Source organism: Aythya marila, assembly GCF_965140915.1.
Source record: "Aythya marila genome assembly, chromosome: 1".
Classification (NCBI taxonomy): Eukaryota; Metazoa; Chordata; class Aves; order Anseriformes; family Anatidae; genus Aythya; species Aythya marila.
The window spans coordinates 121,672,206-121,699,200 of NC_139042.1; the positions used below are offsets into that span (position 1 = coordinate 121,672,206).

The window sequence follows — 26,995 nt, forward strand, 5'->3', positions numbered from 1 at the left end:
GCATATAAATCGATTGAAAGCTAAATACATATTTTCCTTCTGCAAAACTTTTCCAGAGGGGTGGGGTGCTGGAGCATCATCCCCCAGCGGCACATGGAGCTCCCACCCAACACTGAAGAGTTTGGGGAGAACAGAGGGGCTGCCTTCAGGTGTTGACCATATATCTTCAACTTTCTCACCTGCTCCAAGGGCTAGGGAATTCAATCTGTTGTCACCTGAGCTTGCATTTTTTTTAAAATCCTCCATCGGCATTATGTTCATCCTCACCTCCCTGCTCTCCCCCTGCCACGTGGGAATATTTCTCGCTGCTGGGGTGAGGCCAAAGCTTGAGAGTGCCTCCTCCGCTGCATTTATTTGCTTTGGGTTTTGGAGCAGTTTGGCTTTCTAGGACCTGTCGAGGGAAAGGCAGTCACTCAGGCTAATTTTTCGGGGATAGACCTCATCCCTAGGGTGCAAGGCATACGCAAACATAGACGAAGGTGCATGATGTCTCAGGCACGCACACAGCGACCCTTGAAAAGATTCACCCTGCACATCACTTCCCAGGGGTTTTTGGCAAGCCTGGAGCCCCTCTGCAGTCACGGCACCTCACGACAGTACAGAAGGAGGCGGAGAGCCCTGGCAGAGCAGAGCCAAAGCCTTGCTGGCAGCCGGGAGCCATCCTCGGTGCAGCTCCTTGCTGCACCTTCAGAGCCATGCCACCGACGGAGCCGCCTCCCGACTGGAGAATAACAGATGCGTTCAGCACACATCAATCTGTCTCTGTCTGGGTCCTTACACGGCCCCCATCATCATCCTATTCAAGAGCCTGCAAAGTATTTAAAAATAGCAATAACACTAACAATCTCCCTTTCTTTCCTCCCCGGCTTGTAGCAGAAATAGCTTGATTAGTGTACAGCTCTGGTGCTTCAAGGGGGAGAGGAATGAAACTGCAGAGCTTGCAGAGCAGCTTTTCAGCTTTCTTCAAGGCAGCAATTGCTGGCTGCTTTGCTGGAGCACGGGCTCTTCAAAGGATGGCAGGCTTCAGATCAAGGACTGCTTGTTCTTGTCACACACCTTCGGAGGCTGATTTCCAGCAGGGGGAGAGGCACTGCAGCGGCCTTGGGCCCGGGGAGGCACGCGCTGACCCCTCCTCACCTCCTGCCCTCGCTTCTTCACCAAACCCAAAAGGCTGGGAAGAAAAGGGGTTTTGTGTGCATGGGATTTCTGTCCTGGGGAGGGAGGGAGGGAGGGAGGGAGGGATGGCTGGGTGAAGGCAGCTCTGTGACAGCAGGATCAGGCTGCAGGCTGACCAGGGGCTTGGTAGGTGAGACCATTGAGGTCCCAGCGCATCCCTCAGATGTGCATCTTCCACTTGTCTTCCCTCAGCTCGAGGGGAAGCAACCCCCTCAGCTCAAGGGGAAGGTGTCAGCTTAGTGCCTGCCTGGTTTTGAGGCTCACCACACCAGCCACTAACGCTGTGCTTGCTTCTCCCCTGCTCTGAGTGTGGTGAAGGGGCAAGCTCCCAATGGGCAGGTGCCCTCGGTCGCACACCCGCCTGCTCAAGGTGCCTGCTGTCCTGCAGCCAAAACCACTGGTACTAGGACCTTCAAGGATCTTGGTCAAGCATTGAAACAAGCTGCCCGGGGAAGCGGTGGAGTCCCCATCCCTGGAGGTACTCAAAAGACATGTGGACTTGGCACTGAGGGACACAGCCGTGGTGGCAGTGGAAGTAGGATGTCCCCACTGCCATGCAGCTGGGGATGCTGCCATGGGCAGTGCTTTCAGGATGAGGGAGATTATGGCACACTGGATACCCCACTACCCCCTCCAGTAAATCTCCTCTGGCTTCTCCACTGAGAAAAATGCTCTGCACATCTCCCCAAAATTCCCAGAGCTGCCAGCACTCTCGGATCTAATCTCTTCCTCCTGCCTTTGTACTTGGGGGCGTCTCCCAGGGGTCACCATCCTTCTTGGCTGGCCACGAGGGGTTTGCACCTCGTGTCCCCATGGTGAGGGTGGCCTGGGACAGCCGGGTGGGCTGGAGGGCAGCTGTGTGAGCCCTGCTCTGGCCGAGGGAGATGTGAGGGGGCATGGGGCTGGTAGGCACGGCCATGGGTCTGTGGTGTCCCTTTGGGCAAGGGAGAGGCCAGGTTGGGTTCACCTCGTAAATGGTCTTTGGGGTGCAATGCCTCGCCCCATGCCTCCCTTCCCAGGGTATTTTCAGCAGCACCTACTCCAGGAGCGCAGCTGAGGAAGGACTCGGAGCCCCCTTGCCCTTCTCCAAGTGAACCTCCCTGGTGAGGAGCTCAAAACCCCAAAACCTCTCTCTCTGCTCAGCACACCCCACAGCAGGAACCTAGGAACCGGGGGCCAACCCCGACCACCCTTCCCCACTCCATCCCACCCCGGCTGTCTCCACCCGCTGCCCCTCCCCGTGCCATCCCCATCCCCATCCCCATCCCCATCCCCATCCCCATCCCCATCCCCTACAACCGGGGTGGGGGGGGCGACCCCATAAGGGACACCAAGACCCTCAGCACCCTCCCCGCGACCGCAGGTCGACCGAGGGAGTCCCGTAGCCCCCCGACCCGCTGCAGGGCTCCCCCTTTTCCCCCCTCCTTCCCTCTCTCCCCTCTTAGGGCGGCGCTGCGGGATGCTGCCCACCCCCTCCCGCCCCGTCGGCGTGGCCTTAAATCGGCTCCGCCAAGCCCTCCCGGCTTGCTGCCGGCCGCGGTGGTGGCAGCAGCGGCGGTGTCGGGCGATGCCCCCCGGCAGCAGCACCCCCCCGGCACCGCCGTGCGCCCCCGGCGACCCCCGGCCAGGCTGCGCGGCCGCCAGGTAAGCGCCGGCTGCGGGGACGGGGGGGTCGGCGGGGGGTGACCTTGGGGTCCCGTGCGTCGCCAAACCCCAAAAAAACCCTGAGAGGGGGGAGACCCTAACGGGGGAGAGCTCCAGGAGGGGTGGTTCCCAGCCCCGGGGGGGTCCCAGCCCCTTCTTGCTTCGCCATGCGCAAGGGGGTTCTTTGGGGATGCTGAGTTTGGGGTGGGTGAGTTGGAAAGTACTTTTTATTTTATTGTATTGTATCGTATTGAATTCCTCCCTCCTCGTTCTGCTGCTCACCCTGGGGCTGGCAGCTCCCCCCCCCTGCAGCTAGCAAGGCTGGGGAGAAGCAGCTGGTTCCTCAGCATCTCCCTCGGCAGGCCTGCTGGGGGGCGATTTCCACGCACACCTCGGGGAGAAGGGGTGCTCGGGGCAGCGCCGAGCATCCCCGTAGCAGAGCAGCAATGACTGGCAATAAATACCCAGCCAGCAACTTGAGGCTCGCAGGGGCTCCGCGAGTGAGCCGGGGAGCACGAGCGATGCAGCCTCTGCAGGTGCTTTCAGCGCCTTCCCTGTGCTCAGAGGAGGCCTCCTGGTGCAGAGCATGTATGCTGAGCACAGCAGGGTACGCACGCAGGTCTGGTCCCCTGATGCTGCTCGGGTTCAAATCTCCTCCGGTGAGAAAGGTGAGGTGCATTCCTCGCATCCCTGGTGCTGCTGGAGAGCCCAAGGCTGGGAGACGGGACCAGGGAATGAGGCTGGGTGCACAGCAGCAGCAGGAAAGGGTCCTGGCAGCAGGGAGGCTGCCACTGCTCCAAAATGAGATACTGGAGGGGATGCTGGGGAGATGAGCCTCAGCTAACAGGGAGGGGGGCACCGGTGGGGCCGGGTATCACATCTGTCTGCATGCCACCGAGCCCCCTCCTTCCATACCTCGAAGCAGGATGGCTCTTGCTCACCCCCTGGTTTCCTGGAAGCTCTCTGCTGGCAGGGCACACGGTGTACGGCTGAGCACACGCTGTGTCCTGGCACGAGGCTGAGATTTATTTATTCCCCCCCCCCCCCTTTCCCTCCCGGGAGCTGCTTCAGTATCACTTGCAGGGCACTTGAGTTGTGCTGAGTTCGGGCTCCGCAGGGCAGCCCGTGCCAGAGGTGGCTGCACTGAGTGGCTCGCCTGTGGTGTCGGGTATTTCAGGAATTGGATGGTGTCAATGTAGGGCCTCTTGGCTTCTTTTGACATTTTTGGTGTGGCAGTAATAATAATAATAATAATTACAATAATTGATAAACCATTTAGGCAACCTTGCAATTCCAAAGCGATTCAAGCAGCTGGCACAGGGGATGGCTGAGATGTGGCCACCTTCACGGAGAGGGGCCTCGGCCTGACTTGTGAGACATGGGCAGAAAGTAAGGCAGCTGGGCTGCAGGCACTCATGCCCATGGAAAGGGTTTTTAGTGAGCTTAGCTCCTGCACCTTTGGGTTTCGTTACGGTGCCATTTGGGAAGACTGTTGCCTAGGGAGCTGTACAGAGCTATAGAGCAGCCAAATGCATGCAAGAGAGAGCGTACTTCCAGGCGTACAACCCCACAGCCCTTAAATTCACGTTGCTTTCTGTGATTTGGGAACGTCTTTGTGACCAGCACTCAGCACTGCTCAATGGGATCTTCCCTGCAGAGCAGCCAATGTTGTTTTGGGCAGCTCAAGGCGGCATCTCCTGTGTGCCTAGTGCCCTTTCTCCTTGCCTGTCCATGCTGGTGGAGGTGCTCCATGGCAGGGCACGTCCCTCTGCTTCAGCAGCAGGCCAGGACCCATCCCCAGTGCCCAAGAGCAAAGCAAAGAGCACGGGGCAGACTCACTCCAGCCTTACCCTTGGGCTTCTTTCCTCACCTCGTTCCCAGGGTGGTCCGTGGTGAAGGTCACCTCCTCGCAGCCCCCTGTTTCTCAGAGCTGGCCCCTGCTGCCCCTCACCTCCTTGTCCCATCAGGGTGACGTCTGGGAGAGGAGCAGAGCGCTCCCGACGTACGCCGCAAGCCTTGCTGCGACGGTGAGGGTTGAGATACCTGATAGGCTCCAAAGATGCCCTTTACCGAGCATGCAAAATCGCCCTGGGAGAGCTCTGCAATTATTCTGCAGGATGTACACAGGAAAGATGATATCTGTCCCCTTCCTCCTTGTGTTTAATTGTTCCTAAGAAAAGACGAAGCCTAACAAGGTGGGAATGAGGCAGGCTGGAAGCCAGGTCCAAGGCACCTGCAAAGCCCTGGAGAAGCCCGGGATCCTCCTGCCCTTTGTGCTCCCGGCCTTTCTGCTTAACAATAAGCATTATGCTCACCCGCACAGCCTCCCATCCAGAGATCCCCAAGTACTCCGCATACGTGATGAAGAGCACTCCCTGCCCACATGCAGAGCTGTTTGTCAGTGTGACTACCCCCCTCTTCACAAGGGAGACGCTGCAGCTGATAGCATCAGAGCTGAGACAGCCCCGGATCGGATCGGATCAGATCGGCGTCTCCCTGCCTCTCTGAGAAGCACTGGGGAGCAGCTCAGCCTAACGGGACTGCAGTTTAAAACCGTAAACAGACTGAGAAATACAGCATGCAGATGAGACCTGCAGCCAGCATCACCCTCCTCTCGGACCTGACCCATCCCTCCAGGCTGCAATGTGCCTCCAAACTGCGCCCCAACCTGCGGTCGGTGCCTTTGTAAAGAGCTCCATCCTTTATCCTGTTCTAAGCTGTGCAGGCTCATAATTAAGAGCTCGGAGAAGTCTCTTCTAGCTCCCTCTCAAGTGACATTAGTGCTCCCGGAGGTCTTCCCTTAAGAGCTCAAATTTATCTGCTTTGCCCGCGTTCCCAAGTGTTCAATCAGATGCCTTGTTGGCTTCCTCTGCTGCACGGTGCAGGGGGCTGAGAGCCTTCTCCCCGAGCTAAAACCAGTGCACTCTGCACATCCCTCACATTTATAAAATCTGAGCTAAATTTCCCCAGGAGAGACTTTTTTTCCCAGGGTTATGACACAGAGCTGGGATTCGTAGCTCCAGCACAGGGTCCTTTAGCTTGTGCTTGCCATTTTTCCCTCCTCAGGCAGGTGTTCCCAGAAAAGCCTCCTGCTCACAGCGATGTGCCTTAAGATGGGGCTAGTTAGCTCAGGGAGAAAAATGAGGAGGGACACCAGGGTGAAAAAACAAAGCAGCCAGCATCGTAGAACGAGGAGAATAAATGCTTCTCTACATCACTTTTCTTAGAGCTGCGTTGCACTCAGGAAAACGCAAAAGGTAGCAATTTGAGGAAAAGTATTTTCCCGTGCAGCGCGTAGTGACATATGAAACTCACTGCTACCAGGTGCTGCTGATGCTGGGCGAAGGATTCGAGGGAGGAGGAGGCATTTTGTTGGATTATAGATCGCTCGTCACTGGACGGGACTGTCCATTTGAAATAGATCTAAATCTTCAGGCCTCAACCTCTCACAGTTGTCTGGCACAGGTTTTCTTGGACCTTCTGAAACACACAACAGTGATCAATGTGAGACAAAGGATGAAAGGAGACAGATGTGCTTGAATGGAGACCACTGGGGCAATTCCTATTTTCATTTCTATGCAGAAGCAAAAAAAATAAAAATCTGTGTTTTCCAGCCTGCATGCTGACACCTAGCTCTCACAGGTTTGTTTTTTGTCAGCAGGAGCTGATTCAGGTTAAGTTCTGCTGAGATCTGAGCTGGTCCAGTGGTGCTCACGCTGCTGCTTCCCCTTCCTATGCTGTTGATTTGAACAGGCTGCCAGCAGCCTGGGCAACTTCGTGTGCTGCTGCTTTATGAATACTGCTGCATTACAAAAGAAAACTGGATGCTACCCCTCAGCAACGAGAGCAAGGGCACTTATTCCTAGTTCAGCCTGCCTGTAGCCGAGCGAAGCACTGGGATTACCTGGAGCTGGACAGGGCGAGCAGTCAGACAGTCACGGTTCTGGTTACGTGATTTCAGAGCAGCAGCGTTGTTTCCTTCTGTGAGTTCACAGCGGGTTTGTGTGTGGGAGTACAGGGCACATGGGAGCTGCGTTTTGCCAGCAAGGAGGGATCGCTCCTAGGCAGCCCTTGTGTGGGAGAACTTGGGGAAAAGCCGAGGACTGGGCAGGCAGCAGCTTGCAGCCCCTGCTTGCCCTGTGGTGATGCTCCCAGTGCAGTGCCACTGGGCAACCCAGCTCCAGAAGATGCTGCCTCTGGGGGCAGAGATAGAAAAGCAGTCTTAGCCAGGTCCTCTGTGTGGGACAAAACTCTCAGTACCTCTTGCTAGAAGCAGGACGGTCCGTCCTAGCCCAGCAGGAGTAGAGGTTGCTTGCTGCTTTCCCCATCCATGCCCCATAAAGTAGGATAGTTAATATCTGTCTCGCTCTAAGCCTTTCTGATTCTGAAAGCATGCTATAAACTGTTGTAAGGGGATCTTCCTCCTCTGGCTGGCAGATTTAATTTATTGCTCTCTGGTGATGCCCGTATCTGTGGGTTCAGCAGCAGTGCTGGGCTCCCCACAAGGACAACCTCAGGGCTTCTCGAAAGCCCTGGCAGTGCCCACAGCAGCAGAGTGGGGTTCCTTAGGGCAAGCCTATATGAAGGGCCACCTCTAAGGACAGTTCTGGGTGAGCCCTGGTGGCCACAAAGGATCCAGAGGCCTCTCTGAAGTGCAGGGATGCCTGCCTTGCTGGAGGTAGCCCAGCCTTGCACGTTCCTTGGGTCCCTCCTCCCCTCCACTTTGCCCAGCTCATGAAGACCACCAGAGTCACCTTAGCTTTCTCCTTCCTGATATCCCGTGGACTGCTGCCTTCCACCTCCGTGCACCCTTCCCCCAGCCCAAATCCATACAAAGGTGAAAAGGAAGGAGGCGCCGACGACTTGCCTGTATCTGCCAGCTTCCCTCTCCACCTATGACGTGAATGAGGCCCTTCATGTGCTCCTCTTGAGCAAACACAGATGCTTTTGTTTTATGGGCTGGTGGGATGGGATGGAATTAATAAATCAGAGCGCCAATGCTGTGCTGCCACATTCCTGCAATTTTAAGGGAGGATCACAAAAAAAAAAAGGCAATCTCCACAAAAAGAGCTCAGATGCTCTGGCTCTGCCTCTTGCTGTCAGGTATAAAGCTCAGTGGCCCGAGTGCAAGCCCAGTAATACCTCAGTTCCTATACTTTGAACCAAAATGATTCATTTTATACCTGCTTCCTCCTCTCTGCCTCAGTTTCCCTCTCGTGGTGCTGCCTGGGAAGATCAATGAATGACTAGGGATTAAAAGCACTGAGCACTCCTCCCAGAGAGGACATTTTTCAGTGTTCCTGTGAGCAAAATAGCATCCTACTGCTTATAGCCCCCAGGGAAACTGGAAAAACCTTGCCAGGCTTTGCCAAAAGTTATGTTTTTTTAATCCAGGTAACAAGTTTTTAACATCTCTGCACGGCTGCTATCAGGCATTGAGGAGCTCGGAGAAGATCTTTGTTCTCCCCTATAATTAATTAACTGTACATTGGGCTTCAGGAGTGCAATGCACACTGTGTGGTTCATATAAGCTAAAGGGGCTAAGATGCTTTTTATTCACTGCAAGGGTTTGGTTTTATAGGTTTTTGTTTTGTTTTGTTTGTAATGAGCTCTGGCACTCGAAAGTCATTTCTCCAGTGTGCTTATACATCGTTGTGCTTATCTTACCTGTGGGGGAACTGAGGCACTGCGGCAGGTGAAGTGATTTGCCTGGATCTGCATACATATGCATAGCTGAAGCTGCAAAAAGAACGAAGAAATCTTGTTTCACAGTTGAGTGCTTTATCCTCTGGCCTCAGAGGAGGCCAGCAAAGACCTTTATCTTGTTTAGATGAGTGGATAGTCGTTGCAGGAGGACACTGGGGCAAGGGTATCTTTCTGCACTAATACATGTCCTAATGAGTCCTGTTGCTAAGCGGCTTCAATGATAGATCATGCATCTTCTTCGCTAAGCATTGAAATAATTTTTTAATCATTAAAGCTAATACAGAATCCTCAGAAACATCCAAATCTCACAGCGGGGGCTCAAATTAGCAGGCAAACAGAAAGCAAATCCTGATTATCCCAGTGCACCTCTACAAAGCCCACAAGCAGCATCTGCTGAAGCCAAACACGAGCCCAGCCGAGCTGGATCGCAGGGCTGTGCAGGGCAGCGGTGCAGGCAAGCTGACAAGCCCTCCGGCTCCAAGATACACAGCAAGTTTTCTTCTTCTATCCCTCAGGCACATGTGCCAGCTCTTTGGAGCAACAGAAAGGAGGCCAGGGGGGTTAACCACTGGCTCCTGCTAGCCCAGGTGTCCCCCAGCAGGTCTTTGGGAAGGAGAAGTTGATTGTGGCTTGGCAAGTGCTACTACGTGGCAGACTGCATGGCCAGCATTTCTCCCCTCACCCCATTTTTGCTCCCTGAAACATCCTCCTACTCCTAACAACCTCCATTTTGTCAGCAGCTGGATGTGGCTTCCCAAAATCATGTTACCAAGCGATAGCAGGAGCACTCTTGACAGCAAAAGTGACGTTTCTAACTTTCGTGCTAGAGCAGGACTCCTGGAGCAGCGAGGAAAACACAACAAATCTCTTATCACTTGATACACATCAGCAGCTCCATCACAAGGGAAGACACAGGACACTGCTCAGCACTTCATTAGCATCAGCTCATCACTGCTGACCTCTATACGGAAAAGACTTCTGTGGAGGAATATAGGCTACCCCCAAGGATTCTTTGGGAAAGGGTAATTAAAAGTTGCTCCTAAAAGTACCACCTCCAAGAGCCTTGGGGGTTAGCTCTCTCTTCCCTTGTCCCCTGCTTTGACAACAAGTCCCACACAGGCCCCATATCACGATCAGCCTCCCCTCTCGCACACCCAGTCACGACATGATCCTGCTAGACGAACCCTGTGTGCTTCATCCCACCCAACAGCCTTTTCTGGAGGTGCTGCAGAGGACGCTTGTGGTGTCAACACCTACTCAGAGGATCCCATTCAGCGTTATATACACTGCCACCAGCTAGCTTTGTTCAGCAAACCATGCCACAGCAGGATTGTTGCTCCCTCAAAGCCAGGCTGAGCCCTGTAGCTGGTAAACCCTGGTGCAGAATAGGCTCTAGGTGTGATTTCTGCCCTTTTGTGCTCCCTTCTGCATGCCGCTGAGCAGACAGCTAAGATCTGATGCTAGGTATTTCTCTCCTGTGTGGGTCCTGACCTGAGCATCAGCTGGCAAACACACGTGGCCTAGAAATTAGGTACAGCACAGGAGGCCAGTCTCCTGGGTTAGCTCAATTTGGGTAACACACACCCAGCATCCCTCTACTGGGACAGAATTAGTGGGTTAAAGAAAGAGACTTCACTGCAGGAAGAGAGAAAAGGCTGTGCACTAGTCACATCATGTATAAAATCTGGTGAAGGAAGACAACTATGGAAAGCAGCCAGAAGCGTGCCCTGGGAGCAGGAGTTTATAGCCCAGTAAGGACAAATTGTGCCCATATTTTAAGCCACTTCTGAGTTTCTAGAGATCCAGTTTCTCGTTGTGCCATGCAGCTGTTACCAACACCGCTCTCTGTGGGGATCCTGCACCTTGGCCTGGTGCTCTGAGAGCTTTTCGATAAGCAGAGGGCATTGCCTCCCCCCAGCACAAGGAGAGGGACGGATTCACCCGCAGAACTGGGAGAGGTTCAAACCCACCTCTGAGACTTAGATCATCAGCCCGTTTCTTCTTTCAACAAGAGACTGCTTTTTATCTGCCCTGATGTTTCAGGGCAGCCGCATCTGCCTTTGAACTCCCTGCCTTTGAGCTCCCAGGGCTCCAAAAAAGCCCAATTCACCTCTTCCTGCCAACCCGAAGTCTCTGCTCCTCAGTTATTCTGCCCCAGGCCAGCTGGCACCCTGTGCAGGTGGCAAGGAGCTAGCAAGGAGGGCATTTCACCAGCATCTGTGAGTGCAGGGATGTGAGAGCTGGGGAGAGGCACCTCCCTGTGTTTTCTTGCTGTAATTTGTGCAGAGATCACACAAAGCTGAAGGGATAGGCAGAGCAGACAACTTAGCAACTTGGAGAGTAGCATCAAGACTGCATCCAGGTCTTGAGCGGCCTGAAGCACACAAAATCACAGGTAAGCTTAGAAATACAGTACAGCACAGATCGACCTCCCTCCAAGGGAAGAACCATAGATGCCATGTGCAAAGACCACTTCCAGACCAGGTTACTTTCATTTGCAATTCAGGGACACAGCAGAGAAGGAGAACAAGCTCTGTATGCTCTAAGAGAGAGCAGTTTCTTTCTCGTGCTGTGAGCTTGTCTTCCTTGCCTTCCCAGCAGACAAACCTCTTTCATTTCAATCATGCAAGACGTGGAGAAACAGAAATCAAAAGCTGCACCCTTTCTTTCTGGAAGGGTTGGATTGTTGTCAGGAAGGGGTACGTGGCTGTTGCTGTTCCGCAGCTCCATCTGTTCACCAAAATGTATCTGCTGCTTAAGTGCTTTTCCACACATTTTCTACAAAGAAAAACTCCTCAACATCATGATGTGGGGCAACTTTCTGGCCGCTGGTGCCTAATTGAGGTATTTTGACTGATGTGCTGGCATGCCCAGAAGAGGGACCTATCAGTTACATATGGGTCTCTTGGTCTCAGATGCCCTGGCATGTAGTTTGGATGTTGCCTGCTTATGGTCCAGTGGCAATAGTGCCTCTGTTAGGACAGGGAAGGACAGCAGGACAGCCATAGCAGTGCCCTGGCCATCATCCTGCTGCCACTTCTTCCCTTCCTCCCTTTTCATTTCACCCACAGAAGGCAGAGGACAAATGCTGCAGCTTTCTGGCTCGCTGTTTTTCATCCCGGTCTTTCTTTTAATCGAACCGAAGCCGTACAGATCTGCTGTGACATTTAAGGTACAAATCAAGCAGTGGACCATAACGCATATCTACTGCAAATGAAAATTCTCGAGGTGCCACTTTATTTCTCCATTCTCCATTTGTTTCTAAAGGCGTCTGCACAACACTTGGACGCCACACAGCAAGTGGCAGATCTAATGAGCGCTGAAGATTTGTTTGGAGGGAAAGATCAGAATTAGCATTTTGGACCATCTCAGCTGGTTACGGAGCTAGCATATTTCACGCCGCTCGGAGAGCCGCTGCAGCAAAAATGTCCATCAAGGAGACCAAGGCCTTTCTCCCCTTTCCACTCCCAACCTCAGCTGCTCTGGTGCTTTCATTGATCATGCAATCCGGCCAGCATTCCCAAATAAAAACACCGGGGGGTTGTTGCCCCTACACTGCGCGTGTCCTCTGCCCTCGCTTCTTTCCGTGCATGAAGGGCTCTGGGTTCTGCCAGCGCACACGTGTAAGCATTAAAATGTCAGTATTTCCACCTGTTTCAGGCAGACAGCTGACATCCCCAGCTCTGCTTGTGTTGTAAGTGGCATAAAGGCTGTTCTGCTCGCTGGCAGTGTGACTTCAGCCAGAGCAGCTTCTCCTTTGGTTTCTTTTGCCCTCCCTAGGAGCATCCGGGGAGTCCAGCAGGGAAGAGCATTTCAACACTGCCTTTGAAAGCAGGGGGAAAACAAGCTATCTAAATCAATCAAGAGCATGCATTAGTGATAGCGTGTTCCTCTGGAGGTCTGCATTTGATGTCGTATTGACACACAGCTAAGATCAAAGCCCATCCCTGCACTCTGGCTGCTACCAGAGGCCTTTGGGCCCCATATCTTTACAAGGAGCTTGTGATCAAGGTGATTTTATTTTTTCCCCCAAACAAGCATCTGTGAAATGTAATTATCCTTCAAATAATACCTAATGCCTTTTTCTCTGAAAAAGTAATTCCTCTCCATCTTTGAAAATGCTCTGGAAGGAAAAACTACGGGTTTTTCCTTTCTGCTTTTGTAAGAAACGTGTAAAACGACAGCTCCCACTCCCGCTGTACAGGCATCAGCTGTTAACACAGTAGGGAAAGCTCTGGATGAAATGCACAGACACTTTGGAACAATTCAGCATTGTTTTTGCTTCCTTAGAATTATTTTGCCTCCTTGGAAAAAAAAAAATGAAAGCTTTTTCTTTCCCTTTCTTTTTTTTTTTTTTTGACAATGTAGATACGGGGCTGATTGTCACTGATACCTTTGGAGTGGTTATTTCTATAACAGTCGTCAGTGCCTATAAAGGACCTTACTTCTGCCAGTGCTTGGCAGCAGGGGAGAGAAGTTGTAGTTTAAATAAGCCCCCAAGCTCCTTTTGAGAAAGGATAACTCCAGGCAGATAGGTCTCTCCGGAGAGAGCTGGCTTTCTCAGGAGACATCTGGTCCCTCTTTCTTCTGTTTGGGCCCAGGCTGCCAATCTTTCCCTGGGTATTTCTGGCACCCCTGGATTGCAGTTCTGGTTGGGAACAGGCGGCACGGATGCAGGGAAATGAGAACTGGGTCGAGGGCTGCGTCGCTGCGAGTCGCAGCCCATCCTCACTGATGCTCAGGGAAGGCAGCTACAGGTCAGACGGGTCAGTCGTGAAGGACGTTTGGGTCCATGCTGATTAAAAATAACCTATTTCAGACCTCCTTTCTCGGGCTCTGCATAACTGGCCTTCGCAGACAAGTTCAAGGTCTAGTCTATATCTGAACTGGGTTATCTCCATTCCCGCTGATAGCCCAGATAATGCCTGCATACCCTTGATCTACCTGGGGACAGCAGGCTGAGCTGTCTCAAAAGTGTTGGCTCCCATGGGACCTCTCCAGCAGATCTAATTAGCTTCTTCCAACATATTTTTTTTTTAGTTTTCTGCATTTTTTATATAACTTTGGAACAAAACCCAGCATAAAGTCTGACCGTCCTTGGTTCTGCACTGCTTAGGCATGACCTGGGATAAGGATTTTGGTGCTCTGTGTTCTCTGTGCCATGCCAAGCTGCCCGCAGATGTCACAGGTCCAAGGTTGGAGGAAGATGTTTGAGTTGGGTTCATGCAGGCCCAGGAGGGCTGGGGGTGCACACTGCAAGCTCCCCAAAGACAAAAAGCCTGACTTCTGGGCTTCCCCAAAGCCTGGCTTCTGGGCTGAAAAGAACTGCAGTCCCATATGGCGAAGGGATTGGAGCTGCCAAGGATGGGATGAAGGCTTCGTGCTACATCCGAGGAAGAAGCGGGGGCTTGGGGAGCGCGGCCGCCTCACTCGGAGTGACTCACTTCCCGGGGAAGTTGTCCCCATGGGAGCCCATGTGCTGAGCGACAGCCTGTAGCTGGGCTCAAGCCTTGAAACCCCACAGCTGCTGGTAGCCCCGCTCTTCCTGCCTTGAGGAAGGACCGGGCTATCCTTCCCTGGATTGTTTTGTTATTTGCGGTTCTCTGGGTTTTGTCTCTCCCTTGGTTTTGTCTCTTTGCTTTTCCGTACCCCTGTTCCCACAAGAAATACTGCTGGGTGCGAGCCCTCGGGTGCTGTCCTTCACATCTAGTCTGCCCTTTCTGTCCCACATCAGCACCATGCCTGCAGACCTGTCTGAGGGCCAGGGGAATCCCGCTGCTGAGCGATGTCCTGTGGTGGCTGTGTTTGCACAGTAATTACCCCTGCTTGTCCCCGAGCAATAACCCATTCCACCCACCTCCGTGCTTCCTCGGATCCCTCCTCCCACTTTATTGTGCACATCTGTAGCAGGCAGGAGGCTGCCCGGTGAGGGGAAGCACTGCAGCATCTTGGCTCGTCTCGATTGGAAACAGCATTGAAGTTTCGGCTGAAGGCTCCGGTGGGCCCGAGGGAGTTGGGGGAGAGGGGACAGCGGCTTCCTGTGGATTTGAGCAAAGCAGAGACAGAGCCGCTGCTGATCACCACAAATACCGGTGCTGCCATGAATTATGCATTCCTTGTTTAAAGAGAGGTCGCTCTCATCAATAATTGAAAGCTCCCTGCTCTGCCTTCAGCATCGTGGCTCCCACACCAGGAGTTAGGGAACTCATGAAATCTGCATGGACTTCCTCAAGGTGGCTAGGGACTGACGGAGAGAGGCAGCAAAAGGCAAGCAAAACAAAGCCCAAACGCTACTGATAGTTTTGGTGCGTGAAATTAGGAGTCATCTGTGCCCTGCTGGCAGCTCTGCTCCAGCTCTGCCCCTCTCCTTTCCCCACATCCCCCTTTTCCTCTCTGCTCTCCTCCCAAGGTACACAGGGGATGCTGCAAACACTGCTCAAAACAAGACCAGGGGCATTTCTTGGCTCTCTCAGCTGCAATTTGTTTGCTTTGGGCGCTTGCCTAGAAAAGTCCGTAGAACGGGTGGTGGGATGTCCCTGAGGGACTGTCTGAACTGTGAAACTTGTCCCTCTGGGAAAATAATGATCTTTACAGCCTGCGTCTCAGGCTGCAGACACACAGTCCTGGGGCTGGGGTTGGTCCAGCATTCAGGGTCTGTGTGCCTGGGTCAAACAGACCGGCTGCCCTGAACCAGAGGATGCAATGCCTTTCTTGCACAGCAAACTCTTTGAAAGGTGTCGTTCTCATGCTGAATCAGGCAGGTGGAGAGCAGAACTGAAATCTCAGAACAGAAATACCAAACTCCTTGTGGTCCTAGTGGATGGAGGGGTCGCTCACACGTGATGCTCCGAGCCTCAGCCAGATCGTGCTTCTCTTCAGCATCAGTCTGGGGCATCCAGAAGATGTGGCTGGGCTCTTCTTCTGTGTGCTTCTCCCATTCCCTTCACTCAAATCCTTTCAGATTAATCCCCCCAGCACGCGGGCTTAAACGGAGGCTGGATGCTGTTGTGTCCCGGGAATTGAGAAGCCTGAAAAAGCAGCGTGAGCCAAGAGTAGCACAAGAAACATTTTGTCCCTATCGTGCTCAGCTTTGTACTCTGTGTGTGTGTGTGTTTATTTTTTAATAGAGAACAAAAGATTGATGGATGAAATTAAGAAGAGGGATGTGTAATTGGAAAACAGCTCAGGAAGGCTACAGGCAGCATATTGAAGGCATCCATCAAACATCCAGCTAATGTTGTTAAGGGTGCGTAACACAAACGAGGGCTGCAGGAGACACTAGTTAAAAAAGAAGAGGGAGGAGAAAGGGGAATAGGCAGGACAGGGGAAATAGCAAGGGAGGAGAAGAGCCCACAAGAGAGAGTACAATCAATAATATTTGTATTGCAAGTGCATCCAGAGGCTCCTGTTGGGATCAGTGCAGGACTGTACAAGCACATTAAGAGACAGTCCCTGCCCTCTACAGCTTAAACTCAGGAATTACGGGATGATTGCTGGAGATTGATTTAGCCGATCACAAAAATTTCCTTGTGATCTTGGATCTCTTTTAATAGGATCTGCTCTGAATGGGTTTAAAGGCAGAAGGAGAGTAGCTGCTCGTGCCAAGAACAGGCGCAGTTATGCCTGCCAGCCAGGCATGCAATTAATCTGAGCCACTTAGGGGACTTTGTTTTTAATTATAAAATGTAGGTAAAAATATGTGCAGTAAACCTCTGCAAGCCCCACTGGGGCCATCAGCAAGCTACCCAGAGGCATTGACACGTGACTGGGTTTTGATGCTGTGTTTTCAAGAGGATGGGCTGATGCTGTAATGGACCACTTTGTGGGAAATATTTCGTGCGGGGTGGACATTAAGAAAATGCTAAGGGTATTTGTGAGGGGAAGGAGGGAGGATGAAGGCTAAAGCCATCAGTAGGGCAGGGCATTCCTGTAGTCCTGGAAACAGGGAATAAGAGAAACTCTTAAAGACTGAGAAAAGAAAGGTGAAAAAAATATAAAGGAACAGAGAAGAGCACAAGCATGATGGATGCAGGGGGGCAGCGGTAGGGGAGAGAAGGTAAGGTTTTAAAGAGAAAACATCACATCCCAAGGCAGGTTTTCTGAAAACAGGATGAAACTCAGACCCCTCTGTGAGGTTCGCAAGTGACCCGGTGCTTTATGCGAGGCTTAACTTCTCCAGCACTGCACGCTGCAGAAAAGCAATAGCGAGGAGGTACACACAGAAATAAATGAGCAAAGAGCACACACAGGGGAGTTGCACGCACAGGCAGCATCTCCGCTTGTTTGCAGCATTCAGGAAGCATGAACAGGGCTGCCTGTGAGGAGGAGGAGAAAGAACTAGAAAGGGAATTTGTTCAGGCTCTGATCCCCGCTCCTCCGTGCTCTCTTGGTAACACAGCTGCCACCGCCGCCTCCTCGCCTTCCCTCCAGAAGCGACCCGAGTTTGCAGAATGACATGCCCGCTGTGGGGAAGCCGTGCCTGTGTAATTAAGGCCTTTTATTAACGGGAAGAAACACTGGCTGCCTGACTCTAGCACGGAGCTGGTTGGAATTGCAGGCATCTCAGGGGAAGCAAGGAGCTGCCATGCCCTCGAGCCAGAGCCTGGGTGGACGGACCTAGGTGTCTGCTGCCCTTACAAGGCAGCGCAGGAGCTCTGCTTTAGGGCCTGGATTTCTCTGATGTCTCTGTCTCTCCTCGTGGCCCCAGGTGACAGGAAGCTTTGCTGTGTGCTGCTGCTCTGGTAAAAGAGGGGATTTTCTTGGGGGGAGAGCAGCCCCGCTGTGGGTAACACCATCCTGTAGCTCACCAGGCGCCCATGCCTTCGGCACTGATTCTTCAAGGATCTCTTGTACCTGCCCTGGGTCCAGCCATCAGAAAGAAGTAAAATTAAGCAGAGACAGCATGTTTACAGCACAAGGCTTCACCAAACTCCTGTGCACCCCCAGCCACCCCAGTTCTTTGGCCCATTTCTTGGTCAGTTTTCCAAAGTGGAGGAAGAGCCACCATGGTGTGCCCTGTGTGTGGGGTAAGGAGCATTCGGGATTGTCACCTTAAGTGGTTAGTTTGAGGAGACAGGTTCTGTACTGTGATTGCTCCAGCTCGGTACCGTTGGTGTCTAATAAGGAATAAGCTCATGTTGAGGCAGTTTCCTTACGGGGGCACGTGAGTATGGCTACCTGTATGTACTTGCCTGCCAGAAGACCTGCTGAGGCATACGAGGCTTCTGTCAGATTTAGCTGAAGTGGGTTTGATTTTTGGTGGTGGTAGAGCAGTGATGAGCCCTGTGACTGCATGGTCCTTGCTTTAGCAGGGAGACCAAAGCAAAATATCAGGAAAAAAAAAAAAAGGGCCCAAGAAGACCCCAGAGGGTGAATTTGGAATAGCATCCCCTTATGTCTTCTGGGACTACCATGTGGCTGCTGTCACTCCCAGGCAGAGCCCTTTCAGTCCAGTAGTCATGTTCTTTCATATATGATCCTCTAAGGCTGAAGCAGGGCAATCCTTCCCCTTTGGACAGAAGAGGAGCTGCTGAGCCCAGATCCTGGGCAAGAAGAGTTTCCTTTGCATTCGGTGTGCCTGTGACCCTTTGAAGAGCTTGGGTTTAGATGGCCAGCCCTCAGTACACCTTGGAAAGACATTGCAGGGCAGGAATTTAGAGCCATCCAGCTTGAACCCCCTTTCTTCCGTTTATATCTATATGATGCTGTAGCCTTCTTCCCTTAAATTGGTTTCAGCCTAGGAGAACAAGAGGGCCCGGAGGGGCTGTGCCATACAGTAGCTCTCCAATTCCCAGGGGGTGGGACTGCAGTTTTCCAACAGAAATGTCTCTGCAGGAGGTTAATGGATGTTTTATGCTCCCTTTAGCCTCCCAGTGAGCATCTCTGTGGTAGAGAGGAAATCCACCAGGAGAAGTATTTGGCATCAAAAAGGAATCCCAGAGGAAGCAGATTACAGATGTTACCAGGAGGGAGAGGGGAATAAAATCCAGCAATGGCACGTCTCTCAAACATCAGGCATCCTGCTGTAGAGAGAGCAGAAAGTCCTTAGGTGGCAACAAGTAATTTTGCTTTGTGCTGTTCAGTGTTTCTGCAGTGTATCTCTCTTTCTAAACCACTGCTTTTTGTGTTGGTGTGTGGTAACAGTATTGGGAGATTTCATACGGATACAGGGACCAAAGCAGAAGCTGGAAGTTGGAGGAAAACTTGGAGAAAAATGTTCCTGACTGTGCCAGAGCCATACAGAAGGCACCATATGCCCTAGGCAAGCCCATTTAATGCTGGACTTCCCAAAGTCATCCCTTGGATCTCATGCCCATATGACTATACACGGTCTTTTCAAGGATGTGAGCCAGGACTGGCATCTCATCGCACCCTGGCTACACAGGGCTGAGTTAAGTCCCCAAACAAGGAGTCTCCAGTAGACTTCCAAGTCCTTCAGTCTGTGTTTTCCAAACTAATCGCTAGTGTTGGATGCTTTGTTGAAGGCATATCTACCTCAAACAGCCAAGGGTCTCATTTCCAGGCAGATTGACTGCTCTTAGTCATGTTGACTTAGTGGGAGCCCAACAATTGTGGACGATGAAGCATGGGACTAATGTAGCTTGGACCATTTGTAAATAAACAATCCCTTGTTGGTTATTCCTGATACTTTTGTCCTTAATTTCTCTTTATTTTCCTTTAGTTCCTCTCACCTTTTAGAAGGAGTTTCAAAAAATAACTGCTACCTGTTGTGATTTCTCAGATGTCTTAGTCATGTACATTAAAGAAATTCTAAGAAAGAAATTATTCTGTGATTTAGACTAAATTCTGCAGTAGCCAAAAACAGCAAACCAGGGGTAGGAAGGGATGTGGAATAATTAAACTTGCAGCAAGCATCACCAGCACTGTGGAATGACCGAGGCAGGGACTTTATTGGAAAACTTAGTGGGTGATAATGTGCATCACTGATCGCAACGATGAATCTGCATAAGGAGAATGAATTAAAACTGCAGGGCTGAAAGAGATGCTGGGCATCCTGACATTTTCTGTTTTTCCTGCAGGAACCCAAATCTTGCACATAGTTTTAAAAAAATAAATCTTCAAAACAAACTCAGGTCAGGAATTAATATTTCTCCTCTGAAAAGGGAGCAGGTAACAGTCCTCTTTGGGCTTGTATTCTGCAAGGTTTCTGACAAGATTCTGCCAACACGAAGCCAAGGTCAGTGGGTTCATTTTGGGGCAGCGGGAAGTTTTTTACAGCAACAAAAATAGATAAAAGCTTCTGCTCAATAGCACAGGAATTGGCCAGGGCAGCTGGATAATGGTTCAGGCCTGCAACGTTAATGGGTCTCCTTGTAAACTTACACTTAGACGAATGCTTCGCTGGATCGGGGCCCAACATTTATCATGCCTCCTGCCAAGCAAACCAAACTTAAGTCTATTAGTTTGGCCTGTAGACCTACCTGTCCCAGTGTTTTTTTTGCCTGATAATTCAGAGGTCTTACTCTTTTCTCTGTTCTGAAAGGTAGAGAGATGCCTGGGCACTGGGAGCTCTCTGCAGCATGCTGAGGAGACGTAACCTTCTTACCACGCTCCTGATCGCCTTGCCATGGGCTCTTCTCCTAACCTTGTGGCACCAATACCCAACCACCCGCTACCTCAGCCTGCTGAGAAGTAAGTGCAAGAGCTCTGCTGTCACCGTGCTTGTGGCTGTGATGAGTGTGATGACTTCTCTTAGGAGTGTGCACCTTCGGCTGGCTTGAGGGAGAGGAGGCTGATGTGCTGAGCATTGACTCTAGAAATATAGCATCCCCTGGAGAGAAGGCAGCTCAGCAGTGGGTAGTTCTCTAATTTCTTTCTTCTTCTTCCTTTCTTTTGTCCCAGAAGAGACAGATGAGAACGCGACCTCGAAAGCTCTCCTCAACGGTACCTCTGCGCTGAGAGATGAAGGCCTCCCATCATGCGTTCGGCAGCAGCAGAGCATAAGGGCAACGCCTAAAGTCATCCAGAATTATGTCTACTCCCGGCCCCCTCCGTGGTCAGACACCCTGCCCACCATCTTCGTCATCACCCCCACCTACACGCGGCCGGTGCAGAAAGCTGAGCTGACCCGCCTGGCCAACACCTTCCTGCACGTGCAGAACCTGCACTGGGTGGTGGTGGAGGACTCGCCCCGGAGGACCAACCTGGTGTCCAACCTGCTGGAGAAGGCAGGCCTCAACTTCACCCACCTCAACGTGGAGACACCCAAGAGCCTGAAGCTGGGGCTGTCCTGGATCCCATCCCACACCCCGCGGGGGACACTGCAGAGGAACCTGGGGCTGCACTGGCTGAGGGACAGCTTCAGCAACACCGCGCCGCCAGAAGGGGTAGTGTATTTCGCCGACGATGATAACACTTACAGCCTGGAGCTGTTTGAAGAGGTAAGAGCCGGAAAATTACGTGGGACAGAAAAAAAATAATGAATTTAGCCAGGTCTCCTGTGTGGACTGCAAGCATTAAATGGGAAACGAAGGCTGTGGCATGCTGCCTGGAGCCTTCCTCTCCCTGCACTCGGTGGCAGCTGGGTATAGGGCAGACACAAGCCTACAGCTATGCAACCCAGAAGCCGTTCTCTAGAGGGCTGAAAAAGCAAAAAGCACATCTGCTGTGGTGTGTGCTGCAGATGTCAATAGCCATTCACACAGCATTACACCAACTACTGCCTCCTGGGTTTGTTTTCAGAGGGGTCAGAGAATACGTACCCCAGAATATACACCTCTTCTCAAAGAGATCTGATGATTTAAATAAGCACCGATGATAAACTTCTGGCAAAGCATGGATCAGTTCTCTTGGAGGGGTGTGATGAGTAGGGGATATTAGAAAAGCTGACTGACTTTCTAATCCACTTTTTCTCCTCTCCTGCCCTTCCATACTCTGGGTTCCAGCCACCACAGCAGATCTGTGCCCCTGGGATCACAGAAGCTTGCCCAGACTTTGGCTGGAAACCTGGCTTTTGTGAGATGCCAAGTCTGTTGCAAACTCGCAAAAAATGATTATTCAGTAAACTCCCTTGTCACCAATTTAAGCCAAACTGTTACACACCAGTCAGAATACCACGTTACGCATCAGAACACATTTCCCATTTTCAGCAATTCTTAGCTCTCTGTTAAGCTCATCCTTTCTTATTTCTTTCCAGGTCCTTTGTGGCAAATTCAGTAAAACCACACTCTTTTAGGAAGTAACCACGGATGGAAGAATAGGGGTGGGGGAAAGCTGCAGTAAGGGAGGACAAAGATCCATCAGTCTGGGAGGGAGGTGACTTGTATGAGGGTAAAGTTGGAGCGAGTGGAGTTGGTATGGAGGTGGAGTCCTCGTAGAAGTTGTATTTGTCATTTACAAAAAGTGATACAAGTTCGGATGAGATCAGAAAGGCTTTCCCTCTTCTGAGGGACTGAACGTGGGCACTGAAAAGCAGCGAGTTGGGTGTATAATGAAGGGAGTGTTCAAGCAGAGCCTCATGGCTTTGCAGGCTGTAGCCCTTCAAACAGCAGCACAGGCGAAGGAGATAGATCTTGTGCTGCCTGGAGCTATGCAATGGTGTAGGAAGTCAACGGGGGAGGACAGGTGCCAAAGAAAACAGAGGATGGTGTGCTAATGGGCCGGGACAGGCATGGCAGGGTTGCGTTCTCACAGCACTGTTTCCTTCTGGCACACAGATGCGCTACACAAGGAGGGTGTCAGTCTGGCCGGTGGCTTTCGTCGGAGGGCTGCGGTACGAATCCCCAAAAGTGAGCCCAGCAGGGAAGGTGGTGGGGTGGAAAACCGTCTTTGACCCGAACCGGCCCTTTGCTATTGACATGGCTGGATTTGCCATCAGCATCAAGCTGATCTTGGAGAAGCCTCAAGCCAGTTTCAAGCTGGAGGGAGTTAAAGGAGGCTACCAGGAAACCAGTCTGCTGAAGGATTTAGTGACTATGGACGGGCTGGAGCCCAAAGCAGCCAACTGCACAAAGGTGAGCATCACAAGAGACCTGGAAAGTACATCCCCTTTGCTAGATCCTGGCTGCTTTCGTGGCCTCCTGCCATGCCCCATCCATCTTCTACCGTGCCTGCTCTGTGCCAGCACACCTCAGCTCCGAACAGTGCCACGGCAGGCGGGCAGAGCCTGCCAAATGCTTTACAGATGAGAAGCTCAGCAAGCGCTGAGGAACAGTTAGTGCTGTGCACACTAACTGTGCTAATAAAGAGCCTCAGCCGTACAATTCGTGCCCAGATTACTTCCCTCAAACCCAGAACTGGCAGAGGGTTGGGTGGGGTGTCAGTCCAAAATGATCTCTCCTCCTCGTCACTGCTTCATGCTCCTCTAAAGCCTCCACAGGCCCTGTCTGAAGTCCTTTAAACCACACACTTCCAACAGCTACAAGCCTTGGGTTGCTCAGGATCCTTCCCCCTGGCGGATGCACTGCTCTCAGCATTTGCAAGGCATCCAGAGCCCCTGAACTCTTTGTGGTTCCCTCTAGGTGTTGGTCTGGCACACGAGGACGGAGAGGCCGACCCTGGTTAATGAAGGCAAGCGTGGATTCACAGACCCCAGAGTAGAGGTGTAGGCAGAGAGCCAGCTCCCCAATGTGAGTACCCTTCTCTTTATCATTTTTGACAGGGTAAATAGTCTGTATGTCTTTCCTTATTTTTACTATTATTTCCTCAAAGACTGCATACGCGATAGTCCCAGTAACTCCCCTGTCATGTCACCGTTTGCACAAGATCCTCATCTTTACTCACTGTCTGCATGCTGTACTCATTCACACCTCCTTGCAGTCCCCACAGAAGCTTTGCCTGCATGGAAGCAGAGAGAAGAATGGCAGAAGAATCTCATGGTTTCACTCAGTAATGACAAGCCAAATTCCTTCCTCCCTGATTTCTGCCAGGTCCATACTCCCTTCAGTGGGGGAGTTGTTCAACAGCACGTGGAACGAGATCACTGTTCTGCAGATGACTTTTTTTCCCTGATTGCCCCTCCACCTCCACCTTCTGCTTTTGTCTTGTGTGAACAATCGTGGTGTGGGTGCTGCAGGGAAAGGTTGACGGGACACTCAAGACCGTCTGAAAGCAGGAACCAGCAAAGAGCAACCTACACAGGCTCTCACAAAGCCTGAAGGACTCACTACCAACATTACCAGAGCTAGGAATACGTCTGCTGCTGAGGAGAAATGCTGAAGGCACTATGAGCTCCTGCATGGTCCACAGAGCAAAGTTAAGCAGGAGGGGGAGGGATTATGGCAACCACCATAGGCGAGGGCAGGAATGTATAAGAGTTCAGTGATATTTTCTTAGAAATAGAGAATGATGAACAGGTTTCAGAGGAGCCATGTCCTCCTCCGTCAGCTGCTATGCCCTTTGATCTCAGTGTCTGCCCTTGGCAGATTCCTAGCCCAAAATTCACAAAAAAAAAATAAAATAAATAAAGGCATCCAACTCAGGAGTACCTAACTCTTCCTGGAATGACTCATACTTGTGGCAGAATGCAGGATGCTGAATGATTTACTCCTGCTTTGGAAGATATTCTACGGTTGCTTGCAGTCCTGACCCCAATATTCAGCTCAGCTCTGCCAGGGGAAACAAAACTGACAGCTGTTATACAGGCAGTCATGAGCGTTTCAGCTTCTGCACTGATCTGGTATGAGCATTGCTTGTAGCTGTGTACAGCGTTTCCACATCATCCCGTCATCTCTGAGTGACAGCCATACAAAGCGCAAAGCAATCCCAGCACCTGCACATCCAGCAGCAGATGCAGACATGGGAGTCAGCTGCCTAAATGTAGACACCTGGTGCCACCACGGGAATCCTACCTGGCCCTCCTGTAGGGCACAAACCCCATCGTCTCTGCCAGCTTTTCATGAATATTTCAGATACCCTGGCAAATGTAAAATGATGCTAGTCCTACGTGTAGGCAGCAGCACCTCTCTTAACCTGCACTTGTGTGCAATCTTCTAGTGGTAATGGGTTCATTTTATATACCCAGTTGTGCTGGGTCTGTGGCAGACTAAAGGTACAATTGCCTGAACTCAGCTCATAAATACTCAGACTCCAGTTAACTGGTATGGGGTATCACTTCTCTGCCTTCAAGCCAGAGTCTCTACTGGGTCAGCTCTGTAGATTTTGGGGAGCTTTTTCCACTTGCATTATTGATTTGATCCAAATCCTTTCTGCACTATCATCTGCCCTTTGGGGCAGCTGCTCTGACTCAAGTGTGCAGGTAGCATCCACCCCAGGAGGCACCTGCAAAGGCTTTGGGTGTGAATGTGCTGCTTTGAGAAGCTTAGTGGATTCAGCTGAGAGCACTCAAACCAAATCATCAGATTCCACACCCACACCCCCTGTAAAGTTTTAAATTGACGTGTCTGCTGACAGCTATGTTGAGTTTTGGAGGTTCTTACTATTGAGCTTCAGAACCTTGACAGACGTGCTCTAGATGAAACAACGCTGAGGGAAAAAAAAGAAAAGAAAAAAAAAAAAAAAAAAGAGGTAAAATGTTTCCCCTGAGGATGTTCTGTTCTTAGACACAATAGGGAGGGTATTTCTGTCTTCCCCTCCTGGGAACTCGTCCTTGTTAAGGATTAGATGAGGCCAGTCAAGTTCCAGACCTCCCAGAGACCTCTTTCCCCTTTAATGCCTGTGGACATGAGCCAGGCAGACATTATTTGATGTGGGTTTTGGTGCTCTGCTAATCTCCAGTTAGCCCACTTAGAGGGCTTCTTGGCATGTGTGCCTGCTCTCTGGATTGCCACAGAGGCAGCGTGATGGGACCTGCTGATCACATAAACTGCAAAGATCAGGCTTCAGTGGGTATTGCATGAATAGCAGCTATTTTATCCCAGCTGGAGTCCACTTTCTTCCTTGCCTACGTTCCCACTGCTCCTGGCTGTGTCTAGATGAACCATGGCAGCGCTTGTGAGTCTAGGGAAGAAAACTCCATTAGGGCAGATCTATCAAGGGGGGACAATAATGCATGTGGCACTGTTTGCCTTTTCATAAGGCAACAAAATGAAAAAGAAGAGTTCAACGTTTATTTTTCAAAAGTGCTTTTCTGCACTAAAAATTCTGCCTTTTTTCAGCCCTGAGAACCATTAGGGAGGAGCTGAAATGTGTTGGGACTGAGGATCATGGGTGAGATCCAAAAACTCTCACAGCATGCATCCCTGCAGACTGCGTATTGAAACCGAAGTCCCTAGAAATGCAGACTCTGGCTTCTGAGAGCAGGAGGTGGGAATTAATTTCTCTCTGTATTTTTTCTTTGTTAAAGCCCTGAAAGCTATTGCTCAAGACTGGTGTTATAAAACCTACTTATTCTTACTGCAAACGTGTATTTACAGGCATCAGAACAAGAAGAACGTGGTTTAGCATAGGACTCCTGCTGCCTTGTGATATTTGGAAATAGGGAATTAGGAAAGAAGTTCACCTGCATTTCAGAGCTTCCAGAGAGGGATCCTCAGATCTCAAAAACACTGGGGGGAAAAATCCTTCAAAAACTTATGCTAATTCATAAATAAAACATCCCTGCTAGGACTCTGCAGTGCAGATAGAACAAGCGGCACCCCCGCCATATCTGCAGCCTGAAGGTGTAAGTAGCGTGGTTGAGAAAAAATGGTTGGTGATGCCTGCCTAGTTTTTACTTGTGCCAGGGGACAGCTCTCTTGGAAATGCCTTTCTTGCCGTGATCTACTGGATGTGGTGCTGAGATCTCTACCTTTTTCTAACCTCACCTTGTGTTTGTTTTGACAGAGGCAGCGGGCAGCGATTGCTCCTGAAGTTTGTCAGCAACCACAGCAGCGGCACACGCTGCCTGCTCTGCCCAGCGCTCAGCTCCACCACCGGAGGATGATAAATGCCCCAAAACACAGCCACATCAATCAGCTCCCACTGCCCAAAAGGTGGTAACGAGCAGGGACAGAGCTGATGTGGTGCCCTGTGATCCTACAGCTCTTCACTTTTGACTTCGTGCTCTGGCTCCCATTCCCCATCTGGGAGAGGAGCACCTCCTTTCCCTCGTGGGCTTTGTGTTTTTAACCATTCATTAAACAGGAAATTTATTAGATGCGATCTCCATTCTCTGCTGTGCCAGCAAAGAAGCTGAAATCCAGGATGGGTGCAGGTGCCTCTGAAGATGTCTCGTGGCATATTGTGAAACCTGAGCGTCGGTACAGCAGTTATGAGCTGCAGTGTTTCAAGGACAGGAGTTGTCACAAAAGCACAAATGTGAATCTGTCACCCTGAGGTATGCTTGGAGAAGAATTTAAAAGCAAAGCTAGCGTAAGAGAGGCCCTTCCTCTGAAGGATACACTCAGATACGTGCACAGATCAGCCATCGGTACTGGGGAGGGAGCTGTGCTGAAGCACCTTGTTTTGGGTTTGGTAATTCAGAAAGGATCCGGTGCCTACATCTCAGCTGATAACTTGAACTGCCCTAACATACAGTTGTTTCAGAAAATGCTGTCCCAGTTCCCAGGCC

The 26,995-nt window shown here is 51.3% G+C and overlaps 1 protein-coding gene across 2 annotated transcripts; it reads left to right on the forward strand.

The window, feature by feature from the left end:
- Positions 1 to 2,685: 2,685 nt before the first annotated feature.
- On the forward strand, positions 2,686 to 26,436 carry LOC309883473 (galactosylgalactosylxylosylprotein 3-beta-glucuronosyltransferase 1-like). Of its 2 annotated transcripts, none has more exons than XM_082771562.1 (6): positions 2,686 to 2,820; positions 20,030 to 20,178; positions 20,389 to 20,927; positions 22,203 to 22,499; positions 23,007 to 23,114; positions 26,269 to 26,436. In XM_082771562.1, exons 2-5 carry the CDS (start codon positions 20,067 to 20,069, stop codon positions 23,091 to 23,093), a joined length of 1,035 nt encoding a protein of 344 aa, XP_082627688.1. In that variant the 5' UTR covers positions 2,686 to 2,820; positions 20,030 to 20,066; the 3' UTR covers positions 23,094 to 23,114; positions 26,269 to 26,436. The 2 variants fall into 2 exon arrangements, with proteins under 2 accessions (XP_082627688.1, XP_082627689.1); XM_082771563.1 differs by having other exon boundaries at positions 2,703 to 2,820; positions 20,034 to 20,178.
- Positions 26,437 to 26,995: the final 559 nt, after the last annotated feature.

What these genes read in the sequence shown, in the direction of transcription:
- LOC309883473 (XM_082771562.1), top strand. Translation starts at nt 20,067, where the DNA reads ATGCTGAGGAGACGTAACCTTCTTACCACGCTCCTGATCGCCTTGCCA. An exon ending in CTACCTCAGCCTGCTGAGAA is followed by an intron (nt 20,179 to 20,388) that starts GTAAGTGCAAGA and finishes CTTTTGTCCCAG; the next exon opens with AAGAGACAGATGAGAACGCG. An exon ending in GCCTGGAGCTGTTTGAAGAG is followed by an intron (nt 20,928 to 22,202) that starts GTAAGAGCCGGA and finishes TCTGGCACACAG; the next exon opens with ATGCGCTACACAAGGAGGGT.